Here is a 17089-nt window from a genome sequence, read left to right on the forward strand (position 1 = left end):
TCCAACCTACATAGCAGGCACATCACATCCCCACAAATTCATTAGGATTTAACCCACCACTTCCTCTTAGTCAACATTAGCAATATGGCATCCGTAAACATAAGTGACTAATGGAACTTTCCTTAACTTGTAATACAGTAACAAAGGTCATATTAATATAGAAAAGGAAAGTATAGGAAGTAGCAAAACTAAACCTCCAGTCCTATAACACACAAAATTATAAAAAGTTGACATCATTTCTTGAATAAAATGAAAAATTGTTACCAACTTACCACCAACAAACATTTATCTCACATTTACACATATTTAAAATTATTCATTTTTGTTTTTAGTAAGTATAATTTTGCTGTTAACTTCCTTCTTTTCATTGATTTTTAAGTAAAATGATGTTTTTTGATCAAATAATGTTATGGAAATAATGCTGGCTTAAATTTTTGGTTAAAAGACCCCTCTGATAAAAGACCAACAAACAGACATGTCATATAAGCTGTTCAGTTACAATACCCTTTTTTGATAAGAGTGAGGTGTGAAGTTAAACCAAACTAGATGCACTAATACCAGATTAAATGTTTTGTTTCAGATACTAAATTTTGTTCTTTTCTTTGTGTAAATTACATGCCTAATATTTTATCAAGCATTAATGTTACTTCATTGAGATTTAAACCTAAACCATTTCAAAAACAAACACTTTACATTAACCAACAATAGAAACTAATTATAAATAGCCAAAGTATTAATTAGTAACGGTATATTAACTTTAAACAGTCCTTGTTGTTTTCATACGACAACCTTGGTAATAATTATATCAAAAGACTGTATGGTTGATTTCACTTGAATACATGCTACAAGTGGCATAAAATATAATAGCAATGTAATGGGGCAAGATTAGGTTACATAACAGATTGTCCAGCATACCGTAATACAGGACCTATAAGCTTTTTAGAATAAAAACTCCAGTATAGAATTTGTATAGACTGTATTATTGTGTTTAGTGTTTACTTCCCTAATTTCACCAAGTTTTGCTTATTGGTTAAGATTTATTTTCTAAGCAATTAAGTAAAATGAAATCATATTATTTGTTGATAATAGCCATTGTCTTCAGTTCTGGTAGGTTATGAATTTAGCTGTTTGTTTTATAAAAGTATATAGCAAAAGAATGATTTTATCGCGTGTTACATAATAAGCCATTGGTTTTTGAATAAGTTGGTAAATCTAAGCAATTAAACTTGTTGTATTTATTTCACTTTGAGTTAGATTTTCTGCTACCATTTTTTTGACTTGTGTGTCCGAATTATTAAAACAAAAAACAAACCTTCCCATGGGCTATGTTTTGCTTTGTTTATTAGATGATACAAAAAGTTAAAGTTAAGGAATTTTAAGCATAATACTGAACATAACAATGTAGTTAATATCCTAAACCTTTAAACCTAGTGCTAAATAATGAATATCAATGTAGTTAATTTTCAAACCTTTTTTAAAGCATTGGAGTCTTTAGCCCAAGATGATGATACAACTATAAGGTGGAGGTGTCCTCATATTAAACCAATAAAGCGTGAACAATGTAGTGAATCTGATGAAATGAATCAAATCATTTGTGAAAGAACAAGAAGTAGGATTACAAAATATGAATGAATGCAAGCAACTTATTTATTGCATGGTTGGATAACAACATGCATTGTAACATGGGGCTTATTTCATACATCTTGTGTTTGCTAATGAGTTGTACTTTGTGACCAAATGTTTTTTGTGTGTATCAGTTGAAAAAATTATTTAACATTCTGGACTGGTAACTCATTGAACAAGGTGTGTAAAATAACCTACCAGTGTTACAATGTCTGTCTGGAAATAAGTTGTGGGTGACCTTATTCAGAGTGTATATTAAAATCAGTCACTTTGGGGTAAAACCAGACAAAACAACATGTATTAACAGGTTGTTGTTTTGACGATACAGACCCAGATGCAATCAACTGTTTCAAGAATCTGGGTAAGTCATACTAACATGAGATTCAATGCGAGACTTTTACAGTAGAGTGCTAACCATAGATAATGATGAAAGTAACTTGCTTTATCCTTGCGCACCAGGAAACTTTGTGGGTGATTGTTTTGTCTGTATGGCTGACAATTTAGACAACTCATAGTGACCAATAATTTCCCCATGAGTGAATGATAATTCACTCAAGTTGACACCTATTAGGATATTCTATCTTTAGGTATTTGTAACATATCAGTTTACCTTAATTTTTCCAGAGTGTGAGGTGAATGCAGATGAACGTACGTCTTGTGGATGGCCTGGGATTGAACAAGGACAATGTGAAGATATACGTAAGTATAGCAAACCACATTTACTTACCATAGATCTGTATGCTTTACCTTCACCTATAATGCTCAAGTTGAAGCACATAAGCCACTTAAAACAGTGACCCCATTTTTTAATAAATTTATTTTTGTCAAATCAAAGAGGTTTATTTTGGAGGGGAAATGGCAGAAAGGTGCTACAGTCACATTAATGCATGTGGCACCTGATTAACATTGCCCTGCGCCACATAACTTGGATGAAGACAAATACATCATTTATTTTTACCTAAAATAACCTAATGCAACCATTTCAGCTTGCTGTTTTAACCAAGACAACAATGGACAAACAGACTGTTACCAACCAGTGGAATAAGAAATAATCTTACTGGGAAAAAATTTGATTTACTTTGAAAAAACTTTTGAACTTAGTTTTCAAACATGATGGATTTATTACCAATGACTTTGCACTGAATACATTTTCTCCCTGAACAGTGATGCTACAAAATATTCAATGGTTGTAAAAATTAAAGTAGAATTTGCAATGTTTTCTGTTGATAATGCATTGTACATAACATTGTACAGACAAAATGAAAATATAACAAATTCATTCTGCTGTTGCTACTATGCATAATATAATTTTAAGAAGCCCATTTTCTGATGCAATAAATTGAAAAATAAAATAAAGTCAAGTATGGACTTCTATTAAGAATGTAAACATTAAAGTTTTAATATACCAGATCAGTAGTTGCAAAACTTTTTTAATGCAGTTTGAAAACCACTGCACTAGAATACTAGATAAAGTCACCAATGTCTTCTAGAAAACCTTGCAGTTGATATAAGAGGTTTCAAACTTACAGATGTTCAGACAATAATTTATATAGCGAGTTTACTGTCTCACTGCATGACAGATCAATTATTATAATAAAATCTATGTAAAATCTGTTGTACCAAAAGATCAGTTTCCTAAAATAAAGAAAGTGAATGTACATGATATCCTATAACTGATAAAGTGGATTCACAACAGACTTGCTCTCGGGAATTGCAAAATGAGAGCTTTCATTGTCAAATTCCTCGCCTAATTTTGATGAAGAATTTGGTTTTTGATTCCGGAAAAGCCAAACTACCAACCCAGCCAACATTGCTACGGCAACAAGGGAACCAATCACAGCCCCAGCTATCGTACCGCCTGACACACCCCCTTGATTTTGAGAGTTACTATCATCTAAAAATATACCAAGTTTTTATATCAAAAAAAATCCAGAAAACTGGTAGCCACAAGGTTGAATAAATGTATAAAACTCTTACCATCAAGGCCTGGGCATATTACAATTCTAAAACATATATTTTGGAAGATTTAAAACATACAGATACCTGTGGTTGTAGTTTCTTGCATTGGTAATGATGTTGCTTCCTTTGTTGTTGTTCTTGTTTTTGTTGTTGTTGTTACTGGAGGATAGTTTGTTGCTGTTGTTGTTGTTGTTGTTTTTATTGTTGTTGTTGATATTTCTGGTGGGTTGTTTGTTGTTGGCATTGTTGTTGTTGTTGCTTGTTGTGTTGTAGTTGAATCCAATGTTGTTGTTGTCATTGTTGTTGAAGCCAGGGTTTCAGTTGTTGACGCAACTGTTGTTGTGGCTGGTGGTTCTATATCATAATAAAGAAAATTTAAGTAATTTAGGAATCTTTAAGCCTAAATAAAAAATACATAGAGTCAAGAAAGGGGATTTTAAAACAAAAAATTAATAAATAATAAGAAAAAAATTAAAAAAAAGATACCCCACATTGGTAGCAGCATAAAGCTTTGAACCCTGCTATCCCCTGGTTACAAGGTACGCACCCTAACCAGTGTACTACACCGCGTTGTTATTATAAAAGGTTCCATACAAAAAAATGCATCTTACCAATAAGAGAAACTTTAAGATCATCCACTGCAATATCCCCCATGTAGAACACTGTTTCTATTGTCCTGTGTTCAATTACTATAGACCAATCCACAGTAGATTGAAATGAATGCGAGAATTTGAGCCAAGAGTTTCCTTGCTCGCCGGTCACTGTTAGTAGGTTGGATACAGATCCTTGCTCTGGAAAAATATTGTTAATTGTCCATTAAATGCAGGGCCTCAGTAGGGTCTATTACTCTATATGGTAGTACCATGGGTGTTGGGGTAATGAGGTCTACACCCCCGGCCTGAGGTGCCTTAATGAAGACCTCACCGTTAAAAAATATATTATTGAGTGTCTATAAACTGTCTCAGTGGGATATAGATGGTAGCACCCTAGGTGTGGGGGCAATAAACCTACATCTCACTTTTTATGTGTGCCCTGGAGACCTCACAGAAATGGAATGAAATGTCAAAAAAGTCAAAATAGGGTCTTTAACCATTGTTTTAAAAACATGCATATATTTTTTTATGATTAATCTTTAATACTTAGTGTTTTAAACTGCCTTAGCGTGATCTAAATGGCAGTTCTCTCATTGTTGTGGTAATTGGTCAAAATCAAAATTGTGTTATAATCAAATAGTTTTAATGCTCTGAACATTAAAAATACTTACGGTCAAGAAAAACGTTTAAAGTTCCGATTCCAGATCCGGACATATGATAAAAGAAATCAAACTGATACAATGTTCCATATGTTGCGACATTATAAGTGGGTGATCTGATGCGATATCTGGACCCCTCTACTGGGTTGCTCCGGTATAGTGGGGTGAAAAGGTAAAACCCCTTACCTGAGAACATAGAAACAATAATTAATAGGAGAATGAGCAATTCTTTAAAATAACATAACAAAATTTTTATTTATCTTTTTGGAAACAATAGCAAAAATCATGTTACTTAAAGAGCAAAGAGAAGGGAATCAACAGAAAAACAACAGTTGTTAAAAAAATTATGAATAAAAAGTGTGAAAAAGTGTGTCAATTAAAAAGCGTGGCTGTTGCACCCATATAACAGACCTTAATAAAATCTTTAGGCCATTGTATAAACTGCCACCCTTTTACAAACTAATATATATTGTATAAGTTAGCATAAAATAAGACATGGATAAAGGCTTTAAAACTGTCGCAGGAAAAGTTTTTTTTTACACAACCAGTATTAATATAGTTTAAGGAATAGTTTAAATTATCTTAAGCTCTAGTCACTGATGTTAATGATTATTAATTTTTCCTGCTGTGACAGCTTGACAGGTCATTAGAGATACCATTTAGCAGCTTTGTTGCACATTATGAATATATGTAACTTGCTTCATCTTTGTGTGACGGAAAACAACAGTCGTTATAACACGGGTGATCATACACCTCATGCCAGCTTATGATTTACCTTCACCATGTTACTTTGTAAAAGATTATTGCTTTTGCATTTTTTTATGGATGACTGATAATTTGGACAACCAATTAGTGAATGCTTTATAAAAAATATTCTAAATTTGTTAAACGACGACACATTACATAAAAATGTTTACAAAATAAAAATAAATGCTTTATTTGGTGACTTCATAATTTTATGCCAACTTTATGAGCGATTATTTTAAGACCCTTAAATTACCTATCTGTTGGTAAGTATGATCCTTCTGTGGTCCACTGAGTGGGTAGTTAGGTCCTGCCCCCTCCTCTAATATCCAGTTGTAATCTGACATATCATCAACTGTCCAACCGCACAAGATGTTGTTTTCAAAGTCACAGCTGCCTGGTGCTGTTATAGGTAGTAAAGATTAGATTGGTGTATTATAACATTACTGTACTGAATAAATGTAACTTTACTTTTTCCTCACATAGTGGAAAAACGACAGTCGTTATATATCACGTGTGTTCTGTTTCATACACCTCGTTCCATACACCTAACTAGTTTGCCAGGGTACCTAACTGTGATACTATGGAAGCCTAACTTGGAAATAATTAAATATAAACGAGTCGTTGTTTGTCTGCTAGGTGTGGTGACCACCTTTTTCTTTTAATGTAATATGTTTTACCCGGAAGCATGTTTTAACAGCTGTCTTTATGTATGTATGAATGAATGAATGTAACTTACTTTATCCTCGCGTGGCCGGAAAACGACAGTCGTTATCACACGGGTTTAACACCTCGTGCCAGCTTACGAGTTACCATGTATGTTACTTTGTGGGTGATTATTTTTTTCAGGATTTTTTTAATTTTTTTTATGTATGGCTGATAATTTAGACAACCCATTAGTGACCACTGGGTTGGAGCAATTGCCGTTAAGTGTCTTGCCCAAGGACACATACGCCAACAATGGTGGCAGCGTCGAGCCTTGAACCCATTACCTCTGGGTTACAGGCATGCGCGCTAACCACTATACCACGGCGCCGGGATAAGTATGTTGTATGTTGCTTATTATGCTTGGTGGCTTTATACACCTCCTGTTTACAGAAATATCGTCTTTATACGTGTATACGCCACACACCCGCCAATACTTTCTCTTGAATGCCATGTGTGGTGATGCAACCCCTAATCCATCATTTGCAGGTTTAACGCATGTAGTGTACTACTATTTTGGTTATTGTGCCTTTTCTTAACTAATTCATTCTGCAGAGTTGCTCCAATCATTCATTAAGTTCCTTGTAAATAAACTAACTTTGAAATAAGTTGTATCTTATCGTCTACTGTTCTTTATTGGGTAAAGAACTGGCGCAAAGCCTACTTTATCATTATAGGATATAGAAAAATAAAACTGATATGTTATCTGTGATATAACCATTAAACAATGCTAAAAATCGACCACTACAAACATTGTAATGCCACATTTACAAGATAGTTATAAACATTTTACCTTTATCGCATACATCTCCATAAAACGGCTCAACGCACTGACAAGTAAATTCTCCCAACCCATCTGTGCAGATCCCATCATTCTTACAAGGATTGCCAACACAATTATCGGGGTTGTCGCGACAAGTGTCACCGGTATAACCAACTTGACAGTGGCATGTGAAAGTTATAGGTCCCAATGCACAGGTGCCACCATTTTCGCAAGGATTCGGAGCACAATGATCAACTGAGATGTATCATGTAATAGTTAAAAAAATTAAAGTTGCATATTTTTCTTTATGTGAAGGGCTGCTTAAAGGTTACCATATATATATATAACTTTGTGGGTGCTGTTTTTTCTATGTCGATGTCAATTTAGACAACCCAATAGTGACAACAGAGTTTCCACAATTTAGCAGTATTGAGCAACAAACTCAGTATTTTATAACAACATGGCAAATGCTCCAATTTATGGCCTATACTAGTGTAGTATACAGTTTAGCGTTTTTCAAACCTTCAGAACATGTACGTCCGACCCAACCGCTTGAACATATGCATTCAAAGTCGCCATTACTTCCAATTTCACACACTCCCCCATTCTGACAAGGTTTCGCTTCACATTGACTGTATATCTCACAAGTTGGACCCGAGAAATCGGTCGGACACAGACAACTATTTGAAAATAAAATAAACAAAAATTGGTAATTAGGTATTTTAAATTCAGAAGTAAAACAAAGTCTTAATGATAAAAATCTTTAATGGTAAAAAGCGCAGATGTTGCATACTTTGCTTCTGTTATGAATGTAAATTGTTTTATACCCAATGGATAAGAAGCAGGCTAACCAATGTGTCACGGTGCCATACAATATGAATGAATGCAACTTACTTTATCCTCGGTGGCCAGAAAATGGCAGTCATTATAACACGATATTCATACACCTTGCGCCAGCTTACGAGTTACCAAGTATGTTACTTTGTGGGTAATTATTTTTTGGGGGGATTTTTTCTTTTTTTATGTATGGCTGATAATTTGGACAACCCATTACTGACCACTGGGTTGGAGCAACTGCCATTAGGTGTCTTGCTTAAGAACACATACGCCCACAATAGTAGCAGCGATGGGCCTTGAACCCGTTACCTCTGGGTTACAGGTATGCGCGCTAACCAACTGTGCCACGGTGCCATACAATATGAACATTATTCTCACCTGTATTGAGAACCTTCAGCCACACAAGTTCCTCCATGCTGACAAGGTGCAATAAAACAAGCTTCATAATCTGAAAAAAAAAATTAAATAAAATATAAACTGTCCAGTTGTTGAGGTGAAACAACTACGTCATGCAGCATTTTTTTAAGTGGGGAACACAGGGCTTATAATTAGGAGTTACAGAACTAGTATTATTACAATATTTAAATGCCCGCTTTCGCTTACAAATATTTTTGCCCGTTTTATTATTATTGCTCATTTTCACAAATTATGTAGAATGAAAATATTAATACTAATAGTGCCAGTTTTCATTTACAGAAGACAATACTGATTCACGTATGTTTCCTTGAGCAAGTCACTTGTAAATGATATAACTTGCTTTATTCTAAAATGACCAAAAAATACAATTTTAAACACGAATGTTCAGTTCCACACACCTCATGCCTGTCTTAATGAACACATAACAAACGAGTAAAGAATTGGCGCAAAGTCTACTTCATCAGTATTGGATAAAGAAAAATAGTACTAATATGTTGCCTGTGATATAACCTTATAACCATTGCTTAAACCCAGTAACAAATGGTCATCTCTCTATTATAAAACTCACCACAGAAATCATTGATTTGAACAACAACATCATCAATAGCAATATCCCCTCTGTTGTCTTCTTCAATTAAACTTTTTGATTCCATGATGGATTCAAACACAACACGGAAGTCGTGGGGTGTGCTGTGGTGAAAGGGTGTGTTTAATCATGTATTGTAGTATGCAGAACGTTTATTTATAAAGTTTGGTAAGTAGAAAGGTCCGTTCACTTTATGGTTAAAACTACCATAGACAAAAACACAAAACACACTGACTTTTAACGCCCAAAATTTTCCAAACAAAAGTTAGTTTATAACACAGTCATAATAGTTAAATATTCATACATTGCTTCACTAACTTATAACTTTAGACTTCTAATTAAATACAGTTGGTTGGGGAAAGATGGGACAAAGAATTATAAAAATATATTTTCACGACTCCCATAGATTGTTAATTGTTTAAAACACGATCAGGATATTTGGATATTATGTGCTAAAGGTGTCCCATCTTCCCCCACCCTATTATACCAATATGTTAACCCATATCATAAACTAGACATTTATAGGTTTAAATTACAGTGTTGCCCACCTAATATTTAGTTCTGCATATTTCCATTGTGGTCTCCCACCCCCAATACTACCAAGTTCATTCCAAACAGGACTGGGCAACACTTGGTTGTTAAACTCAACATGAACTGCAAGCTCACCAATTGAACCACCATACATGGAATACCTGAAATATATTTAATAATTGAATGAATTCTATTCTATTCTATTCTATGTGGGTGAGGTCCCGCAGCGTGGCACGCTATGGGCCCTAGGATTTAGGCCATAATTGACCCATTACCACAACACCTGGGGTGCTATAATTGAATGAATAAATGGCACTTTATTTATTTTCCTAAAGCACCAACAGGAGTTAAAGTCATAGGTGTCCTACTTTATGGAGGTGTGTGAAACAGAACATTTATGTTATACTGATTTCCTTTTTTTGGTGCATGCGAGGATAAAGCAAGTTCTGTTTATTCATTCCTGCTGACCATTAAACACTCATCCAATTTTGTGGGTGTTTGTTTCTGACATTACGGCCACAATTGAGGCAAGAATCTCAAACCAAGTTTTAAGGTGTGCACCCTAATTACAATCCTACAAAGAAACAGGACAATAATAATGCATACAGTATTGTAATTGGCGTACCTCAATGTACGTTCTCATTCCTTACCCAAACCTAATAAAGCAACTATTATATCCGACTCACCAAAATGACAACGTCACACAAGCGTTACCACTCCCAGGCACAAATGGAGTCATAACTCTTCCAGTGTCGCCTGCCACTTGCCCTGTAGCTTCAGCATAAATGTAGAACCCCTCTCCATTATTAGTGTGGTCACCATTGGGTCCTGTTAATGCAGATGGGGTTTCCCCTGACCAGTGAATCCAATTAAAGTCACCTGCCATAGAAATCATACATTTAGGAATCTTATATAGCAGAAAAATTATTAGTTTTGCCTAAAGTCATAAACCAGCCTCTAATCAGGGCACTATTTCAACCAAAACTCACTAGAATGTTATTCTAAAAGCTTGATAAATATTTTAACTTAAGTTTACGCAACCGTTGTGATAGTTATGTGCCATTGTAAACCTGACTTCAATACATTTATACTTTATTAAGCTCTGTCCTTATAAGTTTAACTCTGTTAAAATTAATGGTTACATTAATATTAAATCTTTCCATGTTTTTTTCCATGGCTGATAATTTAGAAAACTTATTAGTGACCACTGAGTTGAAATAATCGGTGTTAAGTGTCTTCCTCATTGAAGCATACGCCCATAATGGTAGCAGTGACGAGCCCTGAACACATAACCTATCGGTTAGAGGCAGGTGCACTTGTGCTATGCCGTAAAATTATCCACATTTGAAATAAAACAAAAGCAAAAATCATATCAACTGTACCGGTAACATCATGCGTATAGCTGCATATTGGGTCCGACATATCTTCAAAGTCACAACTCCCCTTCAAATATTCACAGGATAACCCAACATAACCAACATCACAATTACATGTATAGGATTGGTATCCATCCATACATACACCACCATGCTGGCAGGGATTGCTGAGACATTGGTCAGCATCTAAGAGATAGTGTCAAGTTAAAACATGGTGCATAAAACATAAATTTTCTGGTCAGTGTCAATATAAATATAACATATAGTAGGGTGGGGGGAAGATGGGACACCTTAAGCACCTAATATCTAAATATCCTGATCGTGTTTTAAACAATTAACAACGGTCTATGGGAGTCGGAGGATATATTTTTATAATTCTTTTAATGTTCTTTCTTTACTACTAAATGAAACGAGGAAATGGAGTTAAAAGGTGACCCATCTTCCCCCACCCTACTTTATGTAAGATAGGACTTTCATTTCAAGTTGTATCTTACATATGGGCTGTCAAGTTTATGTTGAATTTAAAGCATGTTTTAATGATTGATATTATTTTAAATCACAATATTTAGTATACTGAATTACATTAAAACTCCTGTTTAGGGTATCTTTAAAACACACGCTTTTTATTCAATGTTATGGGTCTTGCGATATACTTGTATTGCCAAATTTATGGTGTCATTTTTGTAAATACCATATTTTGCTTCTGGAATTTAAAGTCAATGGAACAGGAATGCAATTGTACTTTGTCACATAAGTTATGTAATAGAGGCATTTGGCATTCACTGTTAGGTTATAGTTATAATATCTTAGACAAACTTTAAGTTTTTTTATGAGTAATTAAATTCTGTTTATTTCATGGAAAAAACAGAAATAATGCCTATGACATCATAATCAAACCATTTTCGCAGTTAGTTCCGGTCCACTGATCAGTGCAAATACAGAGGTAGTCATGCGTGTCATCCTCAATACAAGTTCCTCCATTATGACACGGTTGACTGAAACAATTGCTGAATTCTATGATGTAATAATAAGTGAGTGTAAGACAAAAAATCACACACTGTAATAGCTTAAGTCTGACTGTGGCATGGAAGTGGCAACAATGGATAAGTCACTCAAGTTCCCATCCACAAGGATACAAATAAATAACCAAACCAATCAAAAGTTATGTCTGCTTATCCACACACTGCAGTAGCTTCAGCAGCTCGACTGGAAGCATCGGAGTGGCAACCATGGATAAGTCACTCAAGAATATAAATGACCAAAACCAATGACAAATTGCGCCATCTCATGCACACACATATCTCACCACAATGTCCAACAGATATGATGACATCATCGATAGCTATGTCATCATATTGTATTGCAGCAGGTTTCACAACTTCAAATGCAATCTGAAATAAGTAGGGAAGACATTTTTACACTTTTCTCTTCGTCTGTATAATAACTAAATTTTAATAATCAAGCATAAAAAAAAGTAATTTTCACCCTATTTAGGACATTACTTTTAAAACTATCATCCTACATTTTAGCCGAAAACAGCATGTTTAGTCATGGCTGATACTTTGCCATTTCCAAATTCTCATGTTTCCTTATAAATCTTACACACCCTCAAAAAAAATATTTAAGACCCCTCATATACAATAATATACCCACCTTATATGGAGTTGTTGCACTTATTTCAATATTTCCTTCCAACCAATCAGATCCTTGCTTACCAGAGCGTGACCATGCCGGAATAGAATTAGCATTAACCTCTTCTGAGTCAGTGATATGAACGTTTAATGTTCCACTAGCCCCTCCTACCATCCAATACCTGTGTGATATATTATTTTATGTCACAGTGGTTAGCATGTCTGCCTCTAAGCTAAACGTTTCGGGTTCAAGGCTCCGGGCTGCTACCATTGTGGCCTGTGAGCGTATATGTCCTTAGACAAGACAGTTGTCCAAATTGTCAGCCATATAAAAAATCCTCCCAAAGCTACAGACATGTTAACTCGTAAGTGGGCATATAACAACTGTCGAAATATAAAAAGTTATAACAACTCTATGTAGTATTCATTTTTACATACATACACTCAATAAATCCAAAAAGCAGGTAAAAATATTTGTAGTCAACAACAAAGTTTCATGGCTTACCAGAAACTTATATTGGTACATGTAGATATAGCTGATGTTGGTAAAGTAGATGAATACAAGATTCCTCTGTCACCATTGGATGAAGAAAAGGCATTCGCAAACCAATAGTTACCTTGAAAGTATATAGTACTGTGGGGTAAGATGGGACACCTTATAGGACAAAATATTACAATATCCGGATCGCATTTTAAACAATTAACAGCTGTCTATGGCAGTTTTATAAATCTTTGAATGTTCTTTATTTACTACCAAATGGAACGGGAAAATAGAATTAAAATGTGTCCCATCTTCCCCCATCCTACTATCTAACTTTAGATGGTGCCATAGTTTAGTGGTTGGTCTTATAGCTGAAGGGTAGTGAGTTCAAAGCTCTGTAATGCCACCATTGTGGATGTGATGGGCAAGACACATGACCGTAGATGCTTGAACAAAGTGTTCACAAATTGGTTATCAATATTATCAGCCATTCACAAAAAAAAATTATATGATTTTAATGTTCCAAAATTTGTGTCTGTATAAAAAAATATTGTTTATTTTTTTACCTGTGTCTCCTGTTGTGTGGTCAGCATTAGGCCCTGTGAGAAAGTTAGGAGTTTGACCAGATGTTAATTCCCATTTAAAATCAGCATGGATGTCAGTGCTGTAGTCACAACTGGTGAGGTCAAAGTCACAACCTCCTGAAGCAAACTCGCAACCATAACCTTTCCAATCTGGAAAGAAACTCGACAGTGAGCATATGTGAAACACTTAAGTAGACCATAAGGTAGGTTACGTATTGTTTATAGTAGAAAATAGATAACTGAGCAATATATATGCATTCTATTTAGTTTTCTAACATTTTATAAAATACTACGTTAAACATAATTAAAACTCTGCATAAACTGCCTCATTGGAGTTTTGATCGTGGTACCCTAGCTATTGGTGTAATGGGACAATATACCTAAATCATCCTACACAGATGAACATAATAAAATACAATTATAAACTTACCATCAGTACAGTTGCATGCGTATCCATTCACAAGATCAGTGCATGTCCCTCCATTTAAACAAGGGGTAACCAAACATTCATCAATCTCTATTTCACAGTAAACCCCTGTATACCCAGCAGCACAAATGCAGTATTTACTATTCTCAACTGGAACGCATGTACCACCGTTTTCACACCGGTTCAATCCACCATTGATACATTGGTCAACTAAAAACATGGGTACAAGTGAGTTTAGTAGCAGTAGTGTAAGCTGACTTATGAAACTACTAAGCATGAGTTAAACCTTGGTTGCAGAAACTAAGGTGTTTCACTATTTTAATTTTATATAGCATGTACAATGCTGTATAAATTTACACAATCTAGTTTAAAATTTACAAAAAGTATCAAAATCATTAGTTACTCAATAAATGTCACAAGTTACAAATGAATTATTACTTATTTGTGCTATAACTACACCAAAACTTACAAAAGTTATATAAAATGTCTATAAAGACCTTTTTTTAAAATATTTATTCGAATTGTAAACACCTAACAGCTTACTCTGGTATATTTAGCCAACTCATGCTGAAATCCAAGGTCGCCTAATATCACATGCAATACCACACCTACATTTTTAACATCTGACCCACCAAATTCACAAGTTGTCCCATGGTAACCAATACCACAGAAGCATTCATAGCTGTTGAAACCATGTGTGCAGTTGCCACCATTACTACATGGGTTCGAGGCACATTCATCAACATCTAGCTCACACTGGACTCCTTCCCAGCCCTGTACGCAGTCGCACACATGTGTGTTGTTTGGGAATGGAATGCAGTATCCTCCATTCTTACACCAATCCACACCAAGTGAACAGATCTCATAATCTAAAAGATGGCAACAAATTCCAGAAATAATATATTTTTTGTAAAATAATTTGAAAACTCGTACGTGTGTCATAATGTACATAAAACCTTGGCCACTGTTTAACTTTGGCCTGGACAAAGTAGTCTGCAGACTATATACCAGTTGCACACGCAATTTTTTTAAAAAAGTTTTTGGTTAACCACGCGTAGTTTGTTACATATATGCCAATCGGCATAAATTAACAAGGTTAAAATCTGTATCAAAATATACTTAAACGTTAACAAATAATATCTAAACGTTGTTTACGAATTCACGCAGAATGCTTACACGGGTGCTAGCTAAAAATATTGAAATTATGCGAAAGATGCACATGCTTAAATATCGGTACACTTACCACAGCCACCCGTAAAGACAGAAACGTCATCGATTGCAATATCTCCTTCGTTATCAAACGGTGAACGCTTTGCAGTTCCTTCAAACGCAATCTAAGAAATATTTTTAAAAAACTTCCTTATTATACGGGAGATTCCCATAAAGGGCATTCCCTTATACGCGAAATAAATTTATTTTGGGGAGGCATATTTAGCAAGTAACTTAATATTGCTTTGTCTATTGGATTTCGCTCGCATGGATCGAATACATGCTAGCTCGTATACATTTCGATAAATCGTATACATTTCGCTCGCAAAGATCGTATACATGCTACCATGAAATATAACGACGAAACGAAATCTATACAAATGCGTTTAAGAACAAACCATAAAATCATCTAAGGTAAAAAAGTGCGGCCGTTAAATTCAAGAAACAAACGACTAAAAAAACAAACGACTATAGATGTGATCTGCATATACTTATATAGTAGGATGGGGGAAGATGAGACATCTTTTCGTTCTATTTTCTCGTCATATATTAGTAAAAAAACAAAGAACATTTAGAGAATTATTAAACCGTTTTCTCACGACTCTCATAGACCGTTGATAATTGTTTATAACACGCTAAGGATATTTGGATATTATGTGCTAAAGGTGTCCCATCTTCTCCCACCCTACTATACGAAATTACTATTCGAGTTAAAATGGATGCGTGTATAAAGAGTAGGCAAACACCTTACCATGTAATCTAAGGGGAAGCTAATATTGACTTCACCCAAAAGCCATTGGTTTCCTTGGTCACCAGTGACACTCCACACTGGATTGTCGTAGTAATAGGGAGGGGGGTCAGTTATGACGTAGACATTTAACGTCCCGATGTCATCACCAAACATATGATAGTAGAACTGCAAAGTGGCGCAAGCATACCCACTTTCAAATAGATGAGGTGTCGCAGTACGACCAAGGTCACCGTTACCTGCTCGACTGGAATCCATGTACCAATACTTGCCTGCATAATGTGTAGTACAATTAAAATAGAGCATTTATTAGTTTGTATCAACGGCCAATGTCTGCTTGATATCGTAATCGAAGAAATTAATAAGTTTTTGTTATGTTATAATGGCTTTGAAGTAGGTAGAACATAGCAGGCCTACTGTGGGGGATGATTGGATACCTTTAGCACCTAATACTCAAATATCCCGATCGTGTTTTTAACAGTTGACAACGGTCTATATAGGAGTCGTGAGAATACGGTTCTATAATTCTTTAAATGTCCTTTGTTTACTATCAAATGCGACGAGAAAATAGAGTACAAAGATATGCCCCATCTTCCCCCACCCAACTACAAGTGTTTTAATAAAAGTCGTAAGTGTTTTCAATCGTTGATGTAAAATAACAAAGTATATATGTATCATACCAGTGCCTGTTGTGTGGTCTCCATCTGGTCCGGTGCCAGATGTCAAATGGTCCCCATCCCCGATGCCCCACCCAAGTTCCACAGAAACATCATTGGAAAAAGCACAATTGTTCTGTTCAAAGTCGCAGGAGAATAGACTGTTCGTGCTATCTGTAACATACAAAACTCATGTTATTTCGAGTCATCAGAATCGTGTAGGGGTGTGTGTCCTTCGAGCAAGACACTACCTAAAATCCTGCGTTCAATAATGGGCTGTCGGAGGCCCACTTTAAATAGAAGGGATAAAAAACGATCGGGCAAATAAAAAAACATACTTGATAACCTGTAAGCGGGCACGATTTGCATTAATTACAAGCCGTATTATATTTTCTAACGCTGCCACGCTATGCGAGGATAAACAAATAAAAAAAGAAAGAAAAAGGAAACAGGTCGTTTCATTTATCGAGAGATGCTTTCTGCGTACGACCTTAATTACCGATAACCCCTTACGCGCCCCACTGTACAAGGGTATATATTTACTTTGACTTTTCAGCAGC

The 17089-nt window shown here is 35.2% G+C and overlaps 2 protein-coding genes across 2 annotated transcripts; one reads left to right on the forward strand and one right to left on the reverse strand.

Annotated features, from left to right (window-relative positions):
• Window positions 1-370: 370 nt before the first annotated feature.
• LOC149732422 (integumentary mucin A.1-like) lies at window positions 371-2750 on the forward strand. Its single transcript, XM_089883681.1, has 5 exons — window positions 371-1107; window positions 1481-1609; window positions 1931-1984; window positions 2248-2322; window positions 2610-2750. Exons 1-5 carry the CDS (start codon window positions 1062-1064, stop codon window positions 2666-2668), a joined length of 363 nt encoding a protein of 120 aa, XP_089739807.1. The 5' UTR covers window positions 371-1061; the 3' UTR covers window positions 2669-2750.
• On the reverse strand, window positions 2722-16898 carry LOC149732423 (MAM and LDL-receptor class A domain-containing protein 1-like). Its single transcript, XM_089883106.1, has 23 exons — window positions 16868-16898; window positions 16554-16703; window positions 15877-16145; window positions 15160-15250; window positions 14549-14785; window positions 13920-14126; window positions 13472-13639; window positions 12930-13041; window positions 12447-12606; window positions 12100-12184; window positions 11691-11807; window positions 10800-10979; window positions 10104-10296; window positions 9435-9578; window positions 8869-8990; window positions 8262-8331; window positions 7569-7726; window positions 7077-7301; window positions 5835-5981; window positions 4847-5020; window positions 4194-4373; window positions 3667-3936; window positions 2722-3517 (listed from the first exon to the last, which is right to left on the reverse strand). Exons 1-23 carry the CDS (start codon window positions 16896-16898, stop codon window positions 3291-3293), a joined length of 3717 nt encoding a protein of 1238 aa, XP_089739232.1. The 3' UTR covers window positions 2722-3290.
• Between the last annotated feature and the right edge of the window lie 191 nt (window positions 16899-17089).

This window comes from Ciona robusta, chromosome 8, assembly GCF_009617815.1.
Source record: "Ciona robusta chromosome 8, ASM961781v2".
Taxonomy (NCBI): domain Eukaryota; kingdom Metazoa; phylum Chordata; class Ascidiacea; order Phlebobranchia; family Cionidae; genus Ciona; species Ciona robusta.